The sequence below is a fragment of the Platichthys flesus genome, chromosome 17, assembly GCF_949316205.1.
Source record: "Platichthys flesus chromosome 17, fPlaFle2.1, whole genome shotgun sequence".
Taxonomy (NCBI): Eukaryota; Metazoa; Chordata; class Actinopteri; order Pleuronectiformes; family Pleuronectidae; genus Platichthys; species Platichthys flesus.
In genome coordinates this window covers 2,857,172-2,880,148 of record NC_084961.1, presented here as the reverse complement: position 1 = coordinate 2,880,148, position 22,977 = coordinate 2,857,172, and the positions used below count along the sequence as shown (strand labels likewise).

The window sequence follows — 22,977 nt, the reverse complement described above, 5'->3', positions numbered from 1 at the left end:
TAAAAACAGAGGGTTGATCTTCTAATCCCTCAAATACTACAAGCTACTTGAAATACTGGTGCATGACGTTTCTCTCCCTTGATGTTAATCAGGACTGTAAATCCACAGGTTTCTAGATTCTGACTTATCAATCTCTCCGGGCAGAACCAAACAAAAGCAAACTGCTGGAGGAGGATCTGTGATATATCAAGCTGCATACTCTGAGGTGGAATCTCTGTTAAGTGGTGTGTGTATGTGTGTGTGTGTGTAGGTGTGTGTGTGTGTGTGTGTGTGTGTGTGTGTGTGAGCTGAATTCTCTGGCATGTGAAAGAGATTGAGTTTCATAAGGAGATCTGGTCGTTAATTCGTCTGTTTATCTCGATGCAGAGCTCTGGACTAAATTCGAGTGAAATATATGATTCTCTCAGACACCTTTTATCTTTGCCGACGACTCCCCCCCCCCCCCCCCCCCTCCCTCGCCCCTCATCCTCTTCCTTGCCAAATACTTTCCATTCAGTAAAAACACTCCACTCCGCTGGTTATCAGCTCGATGCCTCATCGCTCCCACCTCTTCTGTTAACTGAAGCTAATCCACGTTTATCCCAGTCTTCAACCCCCCCATCGGAAAGTTTCCCAGTTTGTCATATCTACCTCTATGAAACAGGGACGTGACTTTGATTCAGGGCATTGCTGTGGATCAGGAGGAAGTGTTGATGCTCTGCAGCTGCTGCAGCTGTAACGGACCAGGGCCGGGCCGTGCCGTGCCAGGTCTGGTTTCAGGACGCACTGATTGGTTTGTGTTGGCCCCTGATCAGGAGCCAGAGTTCCCGTCTCACACGTGTCCACAGTGCATTGGAACCAACAACCTCCCCCTGGCTCAGGACAAGCAGGTGTTTGTCACAGTGTTATCGCCTGTGAGTCACTGAGGTGGTAAACACTTTATGGGTTCACAGTTTTCTTCTCATCTGTGGTTTTCAATGATTTCACTCCAGGCAGCTCTTTGTGACTTAGAGGCCTCGAGTGCCATCTTGTGGTAGAACATAGTAGGACTGAGAATTTTATTTGAATACAGTTTTTGGGCAGATACATGAGGACAGATGTATTCTCCTAAATTAAACCTCTGGACAATCATTGCATCAGACAGGAAAGTGAATAAAAATGAGTAAACCATTTTTATTTTAGTTTTTAAAATGTAATGTATTCATTATTTCATTTGCTAAAGTAAAAATTACATTTTCATGACAATTCAGACTGTTCAGATCACAATTATTATAAACTTTCGCCTCCATTACGATCATTGTATTTCATTTGTATTCATTCATCATATTGATGCTCAATCATTGAAATTATGTTTATTTCCATGTTAATTCAAACATCTTAAGAAGTTAAACCACTTTCAACCAAAGTGTCAAAAGTTATACATTTAATTTAACTTGCAAAATCCACATTACTGCCCAATGGGCTCAGGGTCTGGAGAGATATTTGTTTTTTTACATGTTAATTCACAGTGTGTTTCCTGTACAGTGAAATTTCACAGATGTGTCTTCCTGTTCTCTTCGGTCTGAGTGACGTTGAGTCTCCTCCACTGTGTGATGAAGACGATGAAGAGTTTCAGTCGGGACTCACTGGAGAGTAGAGGGGTCCGTCGTCTTCATCACCTGATGATCCGACAACAACAAAGATCAGCAAACAATGTGAAACTTCATATTTTTCTTCACATGTGAGAACATCTGTGTGATGATTAACTTGAACTCTGGTTTGTTGCTTGGGCCGAGTGGAGTTGATGATTGTTGAAGAACCTTAAAGGATCCGGAGCTCCACTGGCAGCAGACGACTGGTCCAGTCCAGGATCTGATTCACCAGAGAACAGAGGAGTCGTTCAGTAAAGCTTGATTCACCACTTAATAACATAATATACAGAATATATGATACTAGCAATGTAATATTACCACTGTAAATCTAAAGAGGACTTTATGACAGTGGATGATTATTTCAATCTGAAGTTTAAGGCTCAGTTCAAAAACACGATCTCAGATTGAACCACAGACGTGAAGGAATCGAACCGACCCGGCGTGACATTGATGTATCCGCCCTTGTTGATGTTCTGGTAGTCCTCCCCAGAGGAGGTGCTGGAGGTGTCAAATGAATCCACTGAGATCACTGAGGCTCGGGCCTGTTGAGCATCGGGGGGGCCTCCGCTCGGAGCTGAGAAGGCTCCTGTGTCTTTGTGTGTTGGTGCAGGGCCTGAAAAGCAACACAATATATAAGACACAAAAGCTGTGTGTCTGAATGTGGGACACACAGTCAGAGCGACGCTCACCTTCCGGACAGAGGCCGTCAGCACCTGAAGGCATCGGGGACGGGCTGGTGTGGTTTCTGTATCGCTGAGAATCTGAATTCGAAATGATTCACACGACGCAAAGTTTTAATTGCAAAGCATCCTGCAAAGATTCAGTGCAAACCCCCATCCATCCACACACACACACACACACACACACACACACACACACACACACACACACACAGCAGGGCATATCCAACCACAACAACAGAAGCGAGAGAACTGAACAGAGATAATGACAATGAATAAAAGAGAAGGAATGAAAGGATGTAGCTCACTCCGAAAGGTGGATAAAGGGAAAGACGGGTCATAGCTCGGGTCACCCTGCTCATAGTCTGTATCTACTGATGAGGTGTCAACACTACTACGCTGGGTCCACAGGTACCTGGGGTCCGAGGGGACTGAGGCAAACACACAGTAAATCACACAGCTCCATGAGACACTGCAGCTTTCTAAATACAGCTAATTCAGAAGAGAGAGGCCACAGAGCATGAGTTTACAAAGACGTTACACTCTCACACGTTTGGTTTGTTCTCCACCACACTGACCATTTGTCTGCTGCTGGTTGTGGGCGGTGACTTTCACCAGGTCGACGGTTTCATGGTAGGGGTTGAGGCGACGCTGTCGAGGGCTGGTGCGACTCTGCTGGAGTAAGAACGCTGTGGACGTGGAGAATAAGAGACAGATGATGAAAGTGAACTGTATGAAATGATTCAATCTGATTTTAATCTCTGGTCGTGCTTTTGCTTTGAGTCTTTCTCGTTGTTTTCTATAATTTGTGAAGGTCTCAACTCTTCTATGGAAAGTGCCTTGTTTAATTGAATTATTCACATATGAACATCTTGCATTTCACTTTTTAGTTCACTTTTTATATCTTTTATCTATTATATATTTTATTCAGATATGTTTATGTCTAAATAAATGTTACTTTGTATAAATATTAGAAAAAGGGAGTAAATAAGAAGTAAATAGTGAGAAAATATATATTATTTATTTTTATTGCTTTTCTTATGTGTGTTGTATTTATTGTGTTTTTATGTTTTTATGTTTCTATGTTCATTGTATGCACCAATAACCAGAGCAACTTCCTTGTAGATGTAAACCGACTTGGAAATAAATACTTTCTGATTCTGATTCTGATGAACTGTGGATTGTTTTCACCTCTTAACCTGATTTGAACTATTCATGTGTGACATATGTTGTTCTGACCAATGTCTGTGTCTCCTAATTGTTTTTAAATCCAACTCTGAAATGAATCATTCATGCATTTACTTGAGACAAATCGTAAGGTGATGGTGAAACCCTTTTAAAAGATGAAGGTCTGCCCCTGTGGTTAGAGACTCTGACTGTGATGTGATGTGATGGAGAGAGAGAGTTCTGGTGGTGTGTGATGGAGAGAGAGAGTTCTGGTGCCATGTGATGGAGAGAGAGAGTTCTGGTGGTGTGTGCAGACCAGGCGGAGGTGAGGAGAACTGACCGTGTCTCCTCCTGTAGTGGCAGCACAGCACCGTGTTGGTGATCAGCAGCACGAGGAGCAGCAGACACACAGTGATGAAGATGAGGAGCACATGAGACGCTGAGATTAAACCCTCTGAAGGGGGGGCTGTGGTTGGTGCTGCTGGGACTGGGGTTTCAGAAAACAAGGTTCAATCCCCACACAGCCCACGAGGTACAAGTATCACACATTTCATTCTTCACAGACCCGTCACAGAGACTCAGAGACAGTTTTCCACTGCAGGTGAGAGGGACGTCCCCGGGTTTGTGGTCCACCAGGGTTACAGACTTTCAGAACTAGAACTAGAAATGCCGCTCACAAGATTTCTCATCAAAAGGTCAAATTGAATTTAAGAGAAATTCTCCTCCTCTACTCTTGCAGTTCTTTTTCCAGCTGTGATTAAAACTGTGTCGATGTCTGTGCCTCCGTCTGTGCCTCCGTCTGTCGTCTGATTCTCAAAGACTCACATGACGTCTGTTTCACTTTCTGTGACTTTTTAAACTCACATATTCTATTATCCTTTACTCTTGAATTAGACCGATAACAATTAGATGGATGTTTTATTTACCTTTCGTCCAACTGGTCGTCACTGGAGTTGCATTCGTTTTGGTCGCTTGGAGAAATCCGAGAGAACCTGCCAGACGGAAATATGATTTTCTATTTGATAAAGTTTAAAATGGGAGCTGACAAAGAAGAAGCAAAAGCAGAATTAACTCAACACTATGAATTTATGTTTGTGTTAGAACACATTATTTTAAAAGGAAAACATGAAGGACATTAAAAACTTTGTGATGTTGGTCATGCTGGTGAATAAGGTCTAAACAAATAGATTAAATAATAAAGACACAAATACAGGTTCAACCTTGAAAGTGTGTGATGGTGAAGTTTTTTGATATAATTCAGTTTCATTGAAGAATATCTAAAATCAATTATGTACAGATTTTTTGAGTCTCCTACTCATACATAATAAATCTGTTTCTAATTAAATGATTAAATGCCTATTTTTGGCTGCATTCGATTTCTGCCTGTGGATGAAATTGAATCCTCACCTTCACAGATGACCCCCGATGCTTTTGAGTCCACACACAAGTGGCTTTTGTTGACGTACTCCTTGCACTGCCACAGGCTGTGATGCTCTGGCTTGCACCGGTAGAACCACTGTGGCCCCTGGTTGTGGGCGAGAGGAGGAACGAACTGGGAGAAGTTCAGGGCTGTGCTGCCACACCGCAGCATGGAGCACACCATGGAGGCCAGACGTTCATTCCAGCAGTTGTCACACACCGTGCCCCAGCTGCCGTTACGGTGAACCTCCAGTTTCCCAGAGCAGCGGTCAGCCCCCCCGGTCAGTCTGATGTCTCTCATCTCTGCACACATAACACAAACTGTGAGGCCCACACAGCAACATGGAGTCAAACCAGGTCCTGTTCAGAAGGAGAATGTCTCATGCATTCTTCCGGCCAATAGGCACAATAGTCTCCTTATGAAGCTGCATTTAGATTCCAGATTCATATTTGTATTATGATCTGTTCCAAATTGTACCCCTTTAAAATTAAAATCTAAATGAAATAAATAAATAAAAGAAATGAAATAAATTTAAATCCCCCAACGGGTGAAAGGTAAAAAAATGTTTTAAAATATTGGATATTCCCATTATTCTCTGTTGTACTTTGTGTTACTTTGTGTTACTTTGTGTTGTTAGTGCTAATTAGCAAGTGTGAGGATTCTAACCAGTTAAAGATGGTTGTCACATATACCAACATATTCTCTATGAGATGAACATTTAGCAGAAACAGACTTATGACTCAAGACTTTATGTAGAGTTGTTGTGCAATACAGTGACTCTTTATCCTGTTATAGTTTTTCTAATAAACTAAATTAGAAACAATTTTGTCTTTTTCTGGAGCTTTCAAATAAGTTTTTATTATCTATCTAACTATTCTCTTTTTGTTCCTCTTCTTATGTATGAATAATATGATAAATGCATTCTAACGATGAGTGTGACCTGAGCATGTGACCCCTGCGTCCTCTTTGTGTCCACAGTCGGGCTCCTCCTGTGAGGCCGGGCAGCTCCACAGGTTCTCCTCACGGCCCGAACAGTTCAGCTCGTCCCGGAGGACGGGTCCTGAGCCGGGGGGGAAGGAGCCGCCCTGTCCCGTCACACTGACGCCGTAACCGCAGCCCAGCTGGGCGCACACCACGTCAGCATCCCTCAGGTCCCAGCCGTCATCACACACTGTTCCCCGCTGGCCGTCTCTCCACAGCTCCACACGTCCAGCACAGCGGTCGGGCCCTTCAGCCAGCCACACAGCCTGGTGGTCTGGGCACAACATCAACTACTTACTGCAGGTCGCTGTCAAACAAGGGTCGGTCAACACTGGAGGCCTTTGTACCGGGAATCATGAGGTGGAATTTAATAAAACCTTAAAAAAGAGGCACTTAAAACCTTCCATATAATGCAATGATATCCAACTATTACAAGCAACAGTTGAAAAAGTATTTTGAAAATATTTAGTGCAGAAATAACAAAACGGCAAACCCGGTTTACCTCTGCCAGTAAACAGAATATTTATTTAGATCTCTTACTTCATTTCCTCACATTAACTGTCTCATTTCTCTTTGGTGCAAACTTCCGACCCACACTTCACTTGAGGTGTGACAACATGTCACTCACCACAAAGGGCTGCAGCGATCACTGTGCATCCACCGCTCACTCTCTGAGAACAGTTCTGCAAACGCTGGTCCTTGTACAGGCAGTCGTGGAAGCAGGTGGCGTTGGGGGGGGCGCTGGTTTTGTCCACATGATAGACACGCCCACAGTCGAGGTCCTGACAGATCTGATCCACCAACGAATCTGTGGAGTCGGACGAGAGCGGCACCACATCACCGCTCCTGCTTCCAGGCAACCGGAGCGTCCAGCGGCATTTACTGTGGTGAACGCGAGGGTCACCTGAGGTCACACACAAGCAGGGACACTCACAGGATAAATACACACACTTAGTGTTTGTCCCTTTTGTGTTAGAGTTCATTCAGTGAAATACGGTGTAATATTTTAGGATGATAAACACATAACCATAATATTAATAATGATCTTTATTGATCAAATTACAAAGTGCTTCACAAGGCAGAAGCTAAAACAAACAGGTCATAATATCATCAGATTTAAAAGTCACTTTAAAGCTGATGTAAAGAGGCTGAAACATAAAATCTCTATTTATCACACCTCTCTCTCTCTGGCTTCGTTTCCTCATCGTGTTTTTACTCAACACTAAAATTAAGAAACAAATATTCCGATTAATTTTTTAACCTTTATTTTTTAACACTTCCCTTCACTTCTCTGTCTGCTCTGATTAAATGTGTAAATTCCAGTTTATTAACTCCACCGAGGAGGTTATGTTTCATCCTGTGATGAACGAGTGGATTCCACGAAAGAAAGATAAAGTGTGGGTCAGGGAAGAACTGGGGAAAATCTGTGGTGGCTCCGGATCAGGGGGCAGATCCAGTATTATTTATTTCAGAATTTTTCTGCATTTTCCTTAACTTCTGAGAGAATAGTTCATGGATTTTGAAACTAAAGTCTGGATCTAGAGAAGTGTCGGGCCCTGGCAGAGGTTCGTCCTCCACACATCTTATCAGTGTTAGTTTGCCAAGATCACATTTCTACAATCCTGAACTAAAGCGCCTCGCACCGAGAAGCTTCAGGGACCAAACTGTGATCTGGTGGATGAAGTCGAGGGCGAAGCCACAGAGACACAAGCAGCGTCTGCGTGGGAGAGACACAGTTTGGTGTGCACCTGCAGAACTCAGAGATGTGTTTCTCTCAGCCCACATCCTGCGACAATAAGAGCAAGGTCACACAAGCTGCTTCCAGTTCTTCTTACTTGTCACATTCAAAAGACGTGTGTGTGTATGTGTGTGTGTGTTAATATAAAGTTAAATTTACCTTTGTACTCCTCCAGCTTTACTCCCCCTGTGTTGTTTCCATCTGCTCTCACCTGGACATCGGTTGGGTCTGAAATAAAGAAAAGGAAAATGTCTTTGCTTTAACTGAGCAGACGTGTCCACACCCTCACCACATCGTTCACCACTGACCTGAAACCACTTGACCAAGTGTTTTACTTGTGTGTGTGGTTCTGTGGCTTGAGAGCAGTGTGGGTAAAAGTTATGAATAAACTCAAATAAATGTTATTTAATTTGTTTTGCACCATATATATGTTGCATGTTTGCCTTGGTCTACCTTTAAAACTAACTTTGTGAATAACACCTCCCTGTAATCGAATCTGAAGCATCTGCAACAAACATTTAGACGATAATAAAACGATTTAACTTTTAAAATAGTACTTAACTTTCCATATTTGTTAAGAAATCAATTATCCATGATCCATTTTTCATCCTGAATATAGTTCTGCTAAAATATATATCCTCTTATACATTTCCCAGGGTCATATTCTGTATAGAAAATGATTGGATGTTCGACTTGTGTTATTATTTAATTTTCTTATGATTAAAATGTGTGAAAAATAACAACAGGACAAATAATGTTAATCCATTTACACAATGAAAAATATAACCTCAAGTAAATATACACTGGTCTCAGTTCGAGCCAGAGTTCTTGTCTGATTGATAAAGTTATAAAGTGACGTTACCTTGACAGAGACAGTAGCTCAGGTGGAGGATGAACATGTAGTTCAGCAGCTTCATGATGTTCCTGTCGTCTCGAGGCTGAAGCTCATCTGAACGACTTCCTCTTGATGTTCTGATCTTCTCAATCATCACCGTGTTTCATGACAGGAAGTGGAGCCTCCAAGCAGCTTCATCTCATGATGCTGCTTCTTGTTCCTTCAGGTTTCTCTTTAAACTCGGATGCAGCCTGTCATCGTTCCCCTGGTACCTGATGATCTGAAGCATGACAGTGGATTTCATACTCCATTAATATGTTATAATATCATTGTTTGATTTGTATTCAAGTAAAACGTCAGGTTTTAATAAATGTGTGGCTGAGTATTTGTCACTTAAGGAAATAATGTTATTAATGTAATAAGCAATTCTTTGGTGAAGCACTTTGTAACTTTGAGGAAAAAGACTTAGTAATGTGTTGTTGTTGTTGTTGTTGTTGTTGTTGTTGTTGTGGCATGTTAACGGTCTTGATATAATCTAATAAATGGATCTTAATCTTATATGTAAAGGATCTAGTTCCATCTTTAACCACCTGAGGGCGACATATCTCTCTCTCTCTATATCTGGCTTTCTCACTCTCTAGCTATCTATTTATCTGTCTATCTCTCGCTTTCTCTCTCGCTCTTTCTCTCTCTTTATCTCTCTCTCTCTATATATATATATATATATATATATATATATCGATTTAACTGTGTAGCTCTCTCTTTATCTCTCTCTCTCTATATATATATATATATATATATATATATATATCGATTTAACTGTGTAGCTCTCTCTCTCTCCCTCTATCTATTTATCTATCCGTCTCTCTCCCTCTCTCGCTCTCTCTAACTATCTATCTATTTATCTGTCTATTTCTCTCTCTCTCTATCTCCCTCTCTCTATCTATTTATCTATCCGTCTCTCTCTCTCCCTCTCTCTATCTATCTATCTATTTATCTTTTTATCTATTTATCTATTTATCTGTCAATCTCTCTATTTCTCTCTCTCTCTCTCTCTCTCTCTCTCTCTCTCTCTCTCTCTCTCTCTCTCCCTCTGCTTTGTTTACATGCAGCTGCTGTAGCACGCGCTCAACTCAACTCTCTCTCCTATTGGCTGTCCCGTTCCGCGGCCCCGCCCACGGTCGCCTTTTCCCGGGAACAACAAAATAAAAGCCCGTGAACGATTTACATTATTTATAAACATTTTCATCACAACAACAACAACCTGTGTCAACACTGAAAAATACAAAATGAAATGCTGATCAAACTGTTTCCAGCTTCAGGAACTCACGAGATGTTATTTCATCACCTGGGTCGAATTAATAAAGATGTTAACAAATAAAGATTATTCATATAAAACTGAATACATCATGGAAACAAGTTCACAGATGATTTTATCTTGGATTCAAAACGTGTGTCCAGTGTAAACCTTTAAACGGGGACAGGGTTCGTACACATGCGCAGTGGTGCATCGCAACTGTTGGCGCCAGCGGCAAGGGGACAGGTTCGATTCCCGGTGAACAGAGGAGGTGAGCCGATGTGGTCATGTCGTCTTTTGTTTTTAAACTCACTTATTCACCTGTAGCATCTTCTGAACCCAGTTCGAACCACGTGTGTTCACTGGTGGGACTGGGGTCGATGCTTCGTGCTGGTCACTGGGATGGAGAGGCAGGGACGTCGTTTGTTTTCAGGAGTTAGCTGAAGTTAGCTAGCTGGGGACATTAGCTGCTATTAGCTGCTAACATGAGCTAAAGCTGCTTCATAGTAACATTGCACTGGTGCTAGTTTCAGTCAGATTCTCAGCAGGAACCAGGGAACCAGGCTTCATGGAGCTGGAGCTGTGGAGTCTCCTCCTGGTTGAACCACACCAGTGAACCCGTGCATCGTGTTTAAAGAGACTGTTCGAGCTGCTGATCGATCCCTGGTCCCCACCAAGCTGCTGCTCGATGTGGGGTTCGATCCATTCTCTGTGTGGTGTTCGAGATAAAATGTCCTCCCTGTGTCTTTGTGTGCAGAGGACAGGCAGCAGCTTCCTCTGTCTTTGTCCTCACTCGTTTGTCTCATGGAACAAGGAGCCAGTACAGAGAGTTATCAAGTAGAAAGTCCCTCGATCCTCCACCAAAAGTTATTTCATGCAATAAATAGAGCTCAAAGTGCTTAACACAAAATACAGATACACACATTTAAGTCACATGGGAACATTTTAAAAGAAAATTAAGTTATAAGAAAGAATGTTATGAATAGTTATTGGCTGAAGTAAAGAGTTTTACCAAACTTGCTTCTCTGATATCTGAGGGCTTTCCGATAAGTTAATGACAATAAAACTTTATTTCTATAGCACTTTTTCAGACAAAGTTAGGGGGGGGGGGGGAATTAAATTCTGGTAAATCAGTTTAAAATCTGTCTTTTAAGTATATTCAGTGTATATGTTTTGAGAAATGAGTTAAACAGGTGAAGAGATGTAAGTGGAATCCCCTCAGGTAAAGAGTTTTAGAGCCTCACGGCCCTGATGGTTAAATCCCGGTCAACCTGAGTTCTCTGCCTCGACTTTGGGACCACAACAAGTTTCTGATTTGGAACTGATGAAGTAACTCGTTCTGTAAAGTAACTGGAGAACAGTTTTAGCTTTAAAAGTTATTTAAACAACTCTTATTACGAGGTGAGACTTTGGACGGAGCTCTCGGGTGGAGACTTCAGCTGCAGGGTTTTATTATTAGATTCCTGAAATCTGTGCGTGTGATGAGATCTGTTGTGGTTTCGTGATGATATTAGTGAGCGGCTGCAGGTGCGTCTGTGGTTTTCACCAGGCTCGAGTTACAGTACGTGTTTTGTCACAAACAGCTGCAGCTGCTGGTTCACATCGGCCATTTTCATCTCGCTGGAAACTTCCTGCTTTACTTGTTAAGAAACACTAACTTTCAAAATGATTTATTTTTTACAGACAAAAGCAGCCATGACAAGACAAAGGTAATCATCTCTCCCCTTGTAGCTTTATTCATGGTCACTTTACTTTATATTGGTCTTTGTCAAATATGAGGCTCCATCACAAGTCCAGTTTCCTCTCTACAGTGGTCGCCTGCAGAAAAGATCTGAAAATGCTCCAGGGCAGAAAAGCATAGTTTCAAAAGTAAGAGTCCAAAAATCACAAATTATATCACATGACTTTAATTTAATGATTGTACAGATGAACATTTTGCTGATGTTTACTTTTCGTTTGCAGCAAATCAACAGGAAAAAGGTCCAGCCCTTGTTGAAGCTGCAGTGTGAGAAGGTATCTATACAACAACTAGCCAGTTGCACTAGTATCGACAAGTCTGTTCAAGGGAACACAATAGAATAAAATGAATAAACCTGTGTGCTTTAAAAACTTTTAAAAGGTAAAACAAGCAGCTTCAGAAAGTCCTTGAATAGAAAATGGCCAGAAGGAGCTCAACAAATATCTCAAATTCAAAATCCACAATTGATAATAAAAAATAAACAAAAACTGTGAATTTTCTTTTTCCGTTTCAGAACCAGCTGATTCTTAAAGGCGTCACCAGGCCCCATGTTGTTGTTGAGACTCTGAAGGGAACCCAGATCGTCTCCTTGGCTCGGCCGTCCCCTCTGCCTCCTCTAGGGTGACCCATGTGACCCTTATGTGTGATTTGTCCGTGTTGGCTGGAGTTCTGCAGTGAGGACCTGTCGGTGAAGAGGTGTTTTTCTCTTGGTGTTGCAGATGGGGCTCCTCTGAGGATGTGTGGGTGAAGATGGTTGGAAAGGAGCAGATCTACAGACACAGTGAGGGCTTCACGCAGAAACACCCCACGCTAAAACCCAGAATGAGATCAATCCTCCTCGACTGGTTGATCGAGGCAAGTGGAGAAATCTTCTCATGGTCACTGTTTCGTAAAGGCACAGTGAAAAATGTATAAATTCCATAACCAACCAGTTGATCATATTCCATGTGTTTCCACTGGTGTCTGCAGGTGAGTGGGGCGTACACGCTTCACCGGCAGACGTTCTACCTGGCTCAGGACTACTTCGACCGCTTCATGTTGACCCAGAACAACGTGCAAAAGAACATGCTGCAGCTCATTGGGATCACCTGTCTATTCATAGCATCAAAGATGGAGGTGAAGAGGAAGTCTGGCACAACTGTTTAAAATGTGTAAAACAATCAGAACAGTGTTGTTTGAGTCACTTGTTGTGTATATATTGAATAATAATAAAGTTATTTCCCTGCAGGAAGCTTGTCCTCCAAAACTCTCACAGATGGTTCATATCACTGCATGGACCTACCATGATGAAGAGATTCTTCAAATGGAGTTAATTGTTTTGAAGGTAAGACAATTGTGACCATTTAAAAAAAAATGAATCATCAATATTAGAGCTTTATTTATGTTTTGCTCTTTGCTTCTCAGGCGTTGCGTTGGAACCTCTGCCCGGAAACAGCCGTGTCATGGCTGACGCTTTATTTCCAGCTGGCTTCGATGAACGCCAACTCCGACCTGCTGGAGCCGCAGTTTCCCCGAGAGCTCTACGTCCAGATGACTCGGGTGGGTGCTCACATGGGATCGAACCTTTTTAAGGACTGACTCAAACCTCAGCCTCAAAACTGAATCAAGAGTCTAGTCAACTTTTCTCTGACAGCAACCGAGCGTTTAAAGCTCCACAAAGAGTTTTTCTAACTCCTGTTTCATTTCCAGCTCCTGAGCTTTCAGCAAATGAAAGACTGGTATTAAACTCTGATTCACTTCTCGTGTCTCTTCCAGCTGTTGGATCTCTGCATCCTCAGTATGAACTCTCTGGACTTCCAGTACCGAGTGTTGGCTGCTTCAGTCCTGTGTCATTTCCTTCAGCAGGAAACAGTTGAAAAGGTCTCAGGTGAGATTCGGGATAAATAACATTCATGGAAAACAGTGTTGGAGCATTGAATTTGATCAATGACTGTATGGCGACAACTTTTATTTATTAGTATTTAAGTTGGTAAAAACTTTTAGGCACAGATTAAATGACATGTGGTAAATATTTCTACTAATTTAGCTATTTCTCATTTATACCTGAATTAGTGGTGCAAGTGGAGCAGCCACAATTTTGTACGATTTACCATGGAAAGTGCCTTGAAATAATGGTCGATATTATTTGGTGCTATACAAATAGTGTAATTGCATTGGTCGTGTTTTTCTCTTGGTGCTCAGGTCTGTCGAGAGACGTCCTCCAGCCCTGCCTGAACTGGATGGCTCCCTTCGTGGGTCGGTTGGGCCGAGCGACACCGGAGGATTTTGCCAGCATTAAAGAAGAGAGACACAACATCCAGACACACACAGACTACTTGACCATGCTGGTGAGAATTCTTTCTTCTGATAGTTAATCAGTTCATCCTCGAGTCCAATTGAACAACCGAAAACAAGTCTCCAGCTTCTGTACTGTATTGTTTTTAACATGCCAATGATTTACTGAAACCACTTGTTTGCTCCTTCCACCTTTTTATTTTAGGATGACGCCAGTAATAAAGAAGTGATCGGGGAGTTCCTCACTCCTCCGAGCAGCACAGAGAAGCAGTGAGCTGCTGCAGGAGGAGGAGACGCTGAAGTGAACAGAGGAGAAACAAACACTGAGTCCTGTTCTCTGGAGACGCCTCCCATCACAACCAGTGCAGGAAAAAAAGACTGTTTACAGGAATCAGACCTGATGTGATTTTTAATTCTCGTGTGGCGCTAAAGTTTGTTGCTGAACGTTTCCTGAACAGTTTTAAACAGAATCGTATCGAAGCGATGTTTGATTCAGAAAAAAGTTTTTGCTGTAAGTTGTCATTTCTAAGTGACATTTTAAACTGTGTGCAATGTCAAATTTTTGTAGCATATTAAATATGTTCATCACCAAAACTTCAGGTTGAATTCTGTTAGAAACAGTAGTCTGTGAAAGTCTCAAAGGAAAAACTGACTCAGGGCATTTAATCGTCATGAACTGTTTTTTTCAAAAGATTACAAATGTACAAATGAGCTGTATTTATTTAGAAGTTTATTTTCTACCACAAAATAAAAAAAATGCACCCCCCCCCCATCCCGAATGTCTGACAGTGGTTTGTTTCCGTCTTCTAGAAATACAGTTTGGCCATCGCCTGCAGGAATCTCTTCTTCCTCTTCTGAGCCGCCAGCTGCAGCACCTCCTCAGGGTTACTGGTGTTCAGCTCCGTCTGTCCGATCGCCTTTATCTGAGGAGAGAGAGAGAGGGGGGGCGGGGGGGGGGCTCAGGAAACCTTGGGTACATCACCAGTTAACCAACCATGTCGGTATCGGACTTACCGCGATCTGTCTCTTCTCGGACTCGCCCCGTTTGTGGTGAATGTCTGAACGCGCATTAAGGGAAGAATATGTACCAGTGAGAATGAATATCAAAGAAAAGGTTAACATGTCTGGAGACGACTGGTGCAGTGCTCTCCCTCATGAATCAAACATCAATAACCCAGAGGATACGTGTGAGATATTCCAGGATGGTGACGTCCCAGATGTAGTCGTAGAAAGAATCCATGGCGTCGTGACTGTGGCGAGATGAGAAAAGAAGAATTCCAGATGTTAGGACCAGTTGGTTTTTGATGCTGGTAACGTGCGTGGCAGTGGGTCGTACCTGTTCTGTTCTTGAAGAGCTTTGAACGCCGTCATGTAGTCGACTTCTCTCAGGAACTGGCAGAGGACGGCAACCTGAGAAGGAGACAAAACATTTATTAATACTGTCCAGTCAGGGACAACAAGACAGATTGACTGAGCTACACACTGGAGAAGAACAGATAACGGCTGTGACCTGAGTGAGGGTGTGGCTCCTACCTGTGTGTGGCAGTTCATCATCGAGCAGCACTTGATCATCCTCTTCAGAACCTGCGAACAACAACAACCATGTTCAAACAGGCACTGAACCAGGTTTAGCTGGTTGTCTTTTATAAGTTGACTTCCTTGGTGTTAAAAAGCTGTCGTTTACTTCATTGTCAGTGTCGAGTTGTAGAAGTCATGTTGTACCTGTTCGGTGTAAACATCAGGGGGAACAGCTTTGGTGAAGAAGTCCGAGGCCACGGCTCCGGCCTGGAGGTAGAGGTTCAGAGCAGCAGAGTATTGGTTGGTCACTGCAGAGACAAAGGTGAAAGATGAGTCTTCAAATAGGTTTCCTGAGCCGTCTGGGTCATTTCATCTTCTAGTTCTTTCTGGTTTGCTACAGAAAGTTGTGTCACTCACAGCAGAAAGTAAAAAAACATTTCTAAAAGTTTCCGTGCATCCACCTCCTCATTACTTTTGTATCTAATTCTAACAAAACAACCACACCATTAGGGAAATTGGTGTTTTAACCAGTTATATTTCTGACATATGGGTTATCCATATCATTTACACATCCGGCCCCTGCAGTCTCTTGTGTGCCGTGGTCGGTTCCTCTCACCAAAGTAGATGTCGGCCTGCGTGATGAGCCACGACTGGTTGTTGGGGTTCAGGGTGAGAGCGTAGGACACCAGCTCCTTGACCGTCACAGCCACAGCTTCCACGTCCACGGCCTGGACGCTGCCCAACACACATCACCACAGTTAGTGGATTCAATCAGTGAGGACTAGCTTGTTTAGAAAATGATGATTCTTACTTTAGAATAGAAGACGGCCAGATGGAGAGGTGTTCAGCCGTCACTTCATTCACTATATCATCCTGAAGTGGAAGAAAACGGTTCAAGAGATGAGTGTGTTTGTGCAGACTGGAGTAACAGGTGCAACACCACCAAACACCACCAGGGGGTTTTAGATTTACTGTGAGGTCACTTCAGCACATTAGCCACATACCCGCACGATACTGTGGAGCTTCACAAACAAGGAAATGAGGGTCGTCAACACCAGTGGCTCCTGTAAGAGAAGTTAAACTGGTTACCTGTGTGTCATTAATATCTCCACTGTTCAAACTCGACTTATTTTAAAACTCACTCGAAGTTTCTTGATGAAAGTGGTGAATTTGCTCCTAAACAATGAAAACAAACCAGAATCAAGAAAAAGTAGAAACCATTTAAACCCTTTAAACCTGTGGGAACCAGTGAGCACGTGTGTACCTGTGTAAGATGCCCATGGACGACTCTCTCTGTTTGATGAGGCCCACTCGGCCGTCGTTGTTCCTCTTGTGCTGGACGGACATGCTGCAGATCTGAACCACCACGTCCCACAGCTCCTTGGCAGTGCGCCGACTCTCTTTGGGACCCGGCAGCTCTTTGCATGTCGACGCCAGGAGCTGACCGAGCTAAATACAAACAAATAATAGAGATTCTTTATCATCTTTATTCAGCCTCCAAGCTCCATCTTTCTTTAACCCCACAGGAGGGGGGGTTATAAACTTCTCTTACCTTGATGTATGGGTTGTTCATGACCAGAGACGATGGCACCTGCAGAGTCAGGTAGTCGTTCTCCCTCCAGTTCAACATGAAGGCGACGCACTCCTCCCCCACCACCTGACGCAGAGGCAGGTCTGGAGATAAAAAAAACGTTATCCATCAGGTAGTGAATCGGAAAATAACACTGGTTTAGGTTGGTGAGTGAAATGTGAAAAGATAACAAACGACACCACGAGTTAAAGAGAACATCCAAAAGTGTCTCGTCTCATTTCTGCACAGAAACATCCTCTCACCGTGAATCCTCATCTCCAGGTAACCTCTGACCCGGCTGACCAGGTCCGAGGACGGCCGCTCCTTGCTGCCCTCGGCCGCCATCGTCTCGTGCGCTCGGACCTCCAGCAGCAGCATCTCGTTCAGCATCACCTGCCTCAGCTTCGGGGAGAACTCGGTGACCAGCTCCAGGCAGGCGGAGAAGAACTGCCGTGCGTGGGCAAAGTCCTGAGACACCAGGAATACACGATTCAAGAGTTTAACAATTGTGCTTTTAAAAGAGCTTTAAAGTCAATTACTTACAATTCTGAGCTCTGATAGTATAATGTCACCCTTATTGAAATGCAGTGGAGTCCTTTGGCCATGAGGATGTACACGAGGTCCTTGGTCAGGTTGTCTTTGATACTGAGGATCACATTGATGTAGTCTGGAGGAACCTCCCACTGTGCACACATACAGAAAGCAGTGTTACTTTGTCAATTTAGAAATTCCTCATATTTCTCTTAATAAGACTTCTATAAAGTGTCCTTCCAGAATCTTCTCTTGAGCCTCTGACCTTACTGTTGACCCTCCAGAAGGGTCGTTCAGCCATTCCGTGGAGTTCAATGAGAATCTGTCTGATCCTGCGCGGCTCCAGCGAGAGGATGAGCTGCTGCTCCAGCTGCCCGATGTTCACACTGGCTGAAGCTGGTGAACGGAAATAAAATAAGTCCCACAGCTAAAGATGTAGAAAACACAAAAATCAACAGAAATGAATAATGTGCAGAAGAAGAATCCAGCCCTGCACCTGGGATGTCGTAGAAGGAAGGCAGAGGTTTGGCACTGAGGTTGATCGTGGCCGACCTCTTCTTCATCTGCTCCACCAGGACCTTCCTCTCCTCCTCCCGCAGCAGCTCCATGAAGAGCTTATGAGACGACACCACAAACACCAGAGACAGATCCTCCAGGCTTTCACACAGAGTCCTGCACAACGGGAAGGGTTTAATTCAGGAGTTAGTCAGGTCAAGGTTATCGTTAAAAAAAAAAAATCAACCTTCAGTCTGATTCTTGGAAAGTAAAAGGATTTGTTCTGTGCGTCACTCACTTCAGGAAGATGGCCATGTTTCTTCTGGACGTCTCTGATGGACGTTCCTTTTCCAGCGAACGTGTGCAAACCTGCAGGCCGACGAAAAAAGGATTTAAATGTGCAACAGTTTTCAGTTTTAAAACAATGAGAGAATTGACAGTGACCACTGTTCACAATGCTTCATTGATACATACTGGAATAAGAACAGAAAGGAAGGTTTTGTAGTATTTGAGGATTGTAGAAGTTGATACCTCTAACATGAAGTCCACTATTCGTTTAGTGGGTCTGAGGAGAAGCTGCTGGAAACGGACGCTGAGCACTTCTCCTTCCAGAGCGTCTCGGACGGCGTTACAGACACACAGCTTGTGGCAAACCTCCTCCAGTCCTGTTTCCCTGCACAGTGGTAGAGGAGGTTTGATATGTTAACGTGTTGATCAGCAGAATGAGCTCATGGCCTGGCCTGACTGGGAGTGTGGGAGCAGTGTGGTCTCACCCCTGTTGGACGTTGTACATCAGCTCCCTGAGGACAGAGCGTCTGAAGTTGTTTGGCAAACTGCGACTCACGTTGTCTTTGATGAACGATTCGATCACGGCCTGTGAGGGTGGAAGAGGAAATACTACACATTGTAAACAGTTCTCCTCATAAGCTTAACACAGGATATGACACGTGTGTGTGTGTGTGTCCTGACCTGGTTGTTGTGCGCTCTGATCAGGCTGTTGATGTGATCGTAGGCTGTGGTGTGGGAGTCAGCGGGGTCACAGTCTCCAGTCAACGCGCTGCAGGCGTTCCAGTAACCGGCCAAACGCTTCTCATCCAGGTGCACGTGAACAGTCGAGTCCAGCTGAAACATAACAATATATACAGGAATTACTGAGATCTACGGTTTCTCTATGATATGACATGAATGGCAGAATTAATTCAGGTTTATCTACCTTCTTCAACAGTTCCTTTGTCTGTCTGAAGTGATCCCTGGCTTTCTCAAACGCCGGCTGGTCTGTGCAGCCTTGCTGGAAGAAAATACCTCCCAAATCATAGTGCACCTGAAACAACAAATAAGTTACACCCACGTGGAAGAGGTCTCAAGTCTGAGTTCATGAATCCTTCACATTTATTCTAAAAGCTCTGACATGTATTCGTTAATGCAACTTAAATCTAAAACGTATCCCAGCAAGATCAATCTGAGTCGTCCTCCCACCTGACAGTGCAGCTCATCAGCGCTGATGCAAAGCCCCGCGGTCGAGGACTCCGTCTCTCCGTTGGCGGCGGCATCAGCAGCCAACAGGTCCAGAGTCCTCATGGTGTGGACGTAGAAATCCTTCTTCAGCTGCAGAGCTCCTTCCAGGACCCTGATTGAGTCGGTTGCCTGTTCTTTCAGCTGAAGGCGTAAGACAAGAAAAGACATGAGACTTCATCTACACAACCGTTTCTTCAGGGAAATGTTGTTCATCCCAACCTTTACAACATCACAGGTTAACTCACCACCGTCAGGATGTTTTCTGTCATTTCTTTCTCCTGCTGCACGATGCTTAACCTACGACAGAGCAGAAGGATCAAGTCCCTTGTGTCTTGATGTGGTTTACAACATTTAATTCCATCTATACATTATCTATCCAGTAACTGAGCCTGGATGGAGCCATTATTACAGCTGAGTTTGTTTGTTGTATAAAGAACTCACATGTTCATCTGATGAGGTCCTGGTTTGGTCTGTTTCTCTGGGAAGCTGCTCGACACGATGGTTCTGATGGCCCTTTGAAAAAAAGATACAAGAAAAACTGGACATGAGAAACACTTGGCTGATCTAAATTCAGTTTCTGCACATTTAACACTCAAATTGTTGCATGCATCATTTTTCAAGGTGTTGATTATTTCTACAGACATCTACAAATACAGTTAATCACAACTGAACTTTACATCTTTGACCAAATTCTCAGGTTCAACTTTCATTAGCTGAAACATTTCATCTGCTCCCAGTTTGTTGACTGCTCACTGACCAGCGGTTGTAGATGATGACAGCCATGGCGGTGGTGGGAGGCAGAGTGGAGAGGTCCAGGTCCACATGCTTCACCCCTGGAGGCACTTTGCTCACGCACAGGAGCTCGTTTAGCAACATGTTCAATACTGGAATGGTCAAACTGCAGGAAAAAGTGTATCACTGACAGAAAGGAATTCCTCTGAAGGAACAGAGATGAGTGGAATTAAAAACAAAAACTGTATTGTGAACTCACCCTTTCTCGAGAACTTCCAGATCCCACTTCATGTGCGCAGCCACCTTCAGGGCCAGCAGCTTCAGGGTGCGGTTCCTGCGGTTGTCTGCTGGAGGCTGAACCAGGTTCTGCTCATTCACCGACGGCTTGGACGCCTGCTCCAGGAACTGGACGATCAGCTGCACTGGTATCGGGTCTGAGGAAAGAGACGCCACCAAAGTTTCATTGTAATATTCTTTTACATATATCCTCAAGTAGACATCTTCCCTTGATATTCTGTTGACATCGGAGTTTGCAGAGAGGTGGAAACTGGCCGAAGTGACAGAATAACAGAGGTGAGTTGGACCTGACCTGGGTTCGCCTTCTGCAGGTGGTGCTCCAGCAGGTTCACGTCCAGGAGGAACTCGAACCATGAAGTCTGAAGAGGCGTGCCGGGCCGACCGGTGGCCACAGCCGCCACCCGGTCTGCTGCCTCTGCACTCATCCTCCCCTGGAGGACATCGAGACACACGTGAGAACTAGTTTAACTGGGATCATCTATCTATAATCTATTTATTAGTTTAGATTAGAACAAGTAAAAGCCTTAAAGGAACCTAAGGATCACACTATCAACAAGCACACGCTCTCTATATTTGAATATTCACACAATACATTTACATATTTAAATAACTCTTATCTGACAGCTAGTTTCACTCAGCTAGTCCTGGTTAGAATAGTTAGTGTGATTAAACTCCTGCACACCGGAAGTTAACAGAACAACAACAAAGACTCACGTTATTACACATGTATACACATTGAGTAACTGCAGTAGATCACCTATCAGTTATGATTCTATCCATTTGAATGAAAGTATACTGGAAATGTTGTATTATTCTGATAAAACCATCTTATTTAGTGGTTTATAAAACAGACTTTTACGTCTTAAACACCAAAGGAAACTTCATAACAATCGCTAGCGGTGTTTTCATTGATGATTTCACGCGAGGGCTTGGGGAGCTTCGATATCAGTCATGTGTTGTCCCGACTGGGCGGGGCTTTCACTTGTGGTTGGGTAAATACAAAGGTGGCAGGTGGGTTCCGGCTGCAGCTGTGAGCAAATCGAGCACGCCTGAAGCTAGCACTGTGAGCTAATGAAGCTGCTAGCTAGCTAAACTGTCCAGAGCCGGGCCCGCGCGCACGGGGACGGATCGTCTTACCTCGACGGGCCCGGAACGAGCAAGAGGAGGAAACAAGAGAAGGACCGAGAGGAGGAAGAGTTAAAACCAAGAGCGGCCGCGGAGACAGGGACCGTGTGTTCTCACATAGTTCATCCGGCGCTTCGACATCGCCGCACCGCACTTCCGCTTCCGCTGCGTCGCCAGGGAGACGCCATGGAGGCACCGCGGGAGATTTATACCCGAGTGACTAAAATGAATAATAAACTTTAAAATGTTCTGATTTAATAGATTTAAGAATTTAGAGTTGAGTTTAATTCTATTTTAATTTCATCAAAGGATCGTTTGCCCCCAAAATAAAACTAAAAAAGAAATGTAAAAAGGTTACATTTATATTTAAGTGTCCTAGAATAAAACAAATAATAGTATTATTAAAACCAACAAGAAAATTATGTTTATAAAATGTGTTACTAGCAATTAACCTTAGATTGACGATATTGTCTCTATAATTATATATTAATACACTTTTTTGCAAGAGTAGACAGTAGCTTCAGAGGGGACATGGATCGAGTTTGACTCTAGCTGTCAAATACAAATTGATCAGGATCTGCGTGTCCTAGGTTTCTAAATTAAACACAGTCCGTATACATCTAGTGGGTGAGGGGGGTGAACTGGGACAACTGGAAGAGCAAAGGAACCAAGAAACAACATAAATCCGAAGAAAGACACACAAAGCACCACACGTTGTACTATAGGAATAAAACACAACTATGTAGACAAAATGTAGACACCAAAAATGTTTTGGCAGAGTTTTACTTTCACTTATGCTTCTACGACCTCACTGGATGAGTTTCACCCGGTTTTAAGTGACGCAGAGGCGGATTCTACATTCCCATTGGCTCAGAGGATGTCCCCAGCTCACAGTTTGTCTTCGTCTCACCTGGTTTTGTCTCTTGTCTCCACAGTCAGGTATCTCTCTATGTGGAGACAGGAGCTCATCTACCTTCAGTCCAGTAAAGAGGAACACACCACCGCTCACTATGTTCACTGTACTTTACCTGCTTCTACTGACAGGAGCACACAGCGCGACGGCTCGTGAGTTAAAGTCACGTTTCTACTTTGTTTGATTGTGTTTGGTCGATTCGAACTGAAAGGGAAAATGCTCCATGTTTTTAAAAGACACCAAATGATTTGAGGGATACTTTGACAGCAACACAATGAAAGTAGAACCCAAACAGGACTGGCTGTTATAGGCAACTGATGCACAGTTCTGGGAGAGGCACAATCAGTTTGCTTTGGGTAACCAGGAGTTCTTCAAAAACTACATTGAAATCTTAAAGGAACGCTTCAACCAAACTGGAGGTTTGTTTACATTTCACTCTCTGATGACACAACACACACACAAACACATACAAACACTCTCTCTCACACTCTCACACACATAAACACTCACCCACAATGACACACACACACACACACACACA

General features: G+C 43.5%; 3 protein-coding genes across 5 annotated transcripts; 1 reads left to right on the top strand and 2 right to left on the bottom strand.

Moving 5' to 3' along the window:
• Positions 1 to 1,315: 1,315 nt before the first annotated feature.
• On the bottom strand, positions 1,316 to 8,539 carry LOC133972423 (CD5 antigen-like). Of its 2 annotated transcripts, XM_062409877.1 has the most exons (13): positions 8,459 to 8,539; positions 7,756 to 7,824; positions 6,487 to 6,762; positions 5,818 to 6,132; positions 4,865 to 5,179; positions 4,384 to 4,449; positions 3,798 to 3,944; positions 2,869 to 2,979; positions 2,599 to 2,721; positions 2,300 to 2,371; positions 2,047 to 2,223; positions 1,726 to 1,830; positions 1,316 to 1,637 (listed from the first exon to the last, which is right to left on the bottom strand). In XM_062409877.1, exons 1-13 carry the CDS (start codon positions 8,511 to 8,513, stop codon positions 1,591 to 1,593), a joined length of 1,878 nt encoding a protein of 625 aa, XP_062265861.1. In that variant the 5' UTR covers positions 8,514 to 8,539; the 3' UTR covers positions 1,316 to 1,590. The 2 variants fall into 2 exon arrangements, with proteins under 2 accessions (XP_062265861.1, XP_062265862.1); XM_062409878.1 differs by lacking the exon at positions 2,599 to 2,721.
• A 1,386-nt stretch (positions 8,540 to 9,925) lies between these two features.
• Positions 9,926 to 14,507, top strand: LOC133972424 (G1/S-specific cyclin-E2-like). Its single transcript, XM_062409879.1, has 12 exons — positions 9,926 to 9,999; positions 11,412 to 11,437; positions 11,540 to 11,597; positions 11,691 to 11,741; positions 11,981 to 12,087; positions 12,186 to 12,321; positions 12,436 to 12,582; positions 12,695 to 12,790; positions 12,871 to 13,005; positions 13,222 to 13,333; positions 13,648 to 13,793; positions 13,946 to 14,507. Exons 2-12 carry the CDS (start codon positions 11,424 to 11,426, stop codon positions 14,012 to 14,014), a joined length of 1,071 nt encoding a protein of 356 aa, XP_062265863.1. The 5' UTR covers positions 9,926 to 9,999; positions 11,412 to 11,423; the 3' UTR covers positions 14,015 to 14,507.
• Positions 14,454 to 21,689, bottom strand: ints8 (integrator complex subunit 8). 2 transcript variants are annotated; one of them, XM_062409874.1, is made up of 28 exons: positions 21,641 to 21,689; positions 20,691 to 20,829; positions 20,361 to 20,535; positions 20,127 to 20,267; positions 19,811 to 19,882; positions 19,615 to 19,666; positions 19,331 to 19,510; positions 19,068 to 19,175; positions 18,824 to 18,976; positions 18,628 to 18,728; positions 18,386 to 18,527; positions 18,153 to 18,223; positions 17,856 to 18,031; positions 17,625 to 17,755; positions 17,401 to 17,511; positions 17,092 to 17,296; positions 16,811 to 16,932; positions 16,523 to 16,707; positions 16,401 to 16,434; positions 16,263 to 16,322; positions 16,070 to 16,131; positions 15,875 to 15,993; positions 15,463 to 15,566; positions 15,274 to 15,324; positions 15,077 to 15,150; positions 14,926 to 14,990; positions 14,755 to 14,798; positions 14,454 to 14,663 (listed from the first exon to the last, which is right to left on the bottom strand). In XM_062409874.1, exons 1-28 carry the CDS (start codon positions 21,662 to 21,664, stop codon positions 14,547 to 14,549), a joined length of 3,018 nt encoding a protein of 1,005 aa, XP_062265858.1. In that variant the 5' UTR covers positions 21,665 to 21,689; the 3' UTR covers positions 14,454 to 14,546. The 2 variants fall into 2 exon arrangements, with proteins under 2 accessions (XP_062265858.1, XP_062265860.1); XM_062409876.1 differs by having other exon boundaries at positions 21,536 to 21,684.
• Positions 21,690 to 22,977: the final 1,288 nt, after the last annotated feature.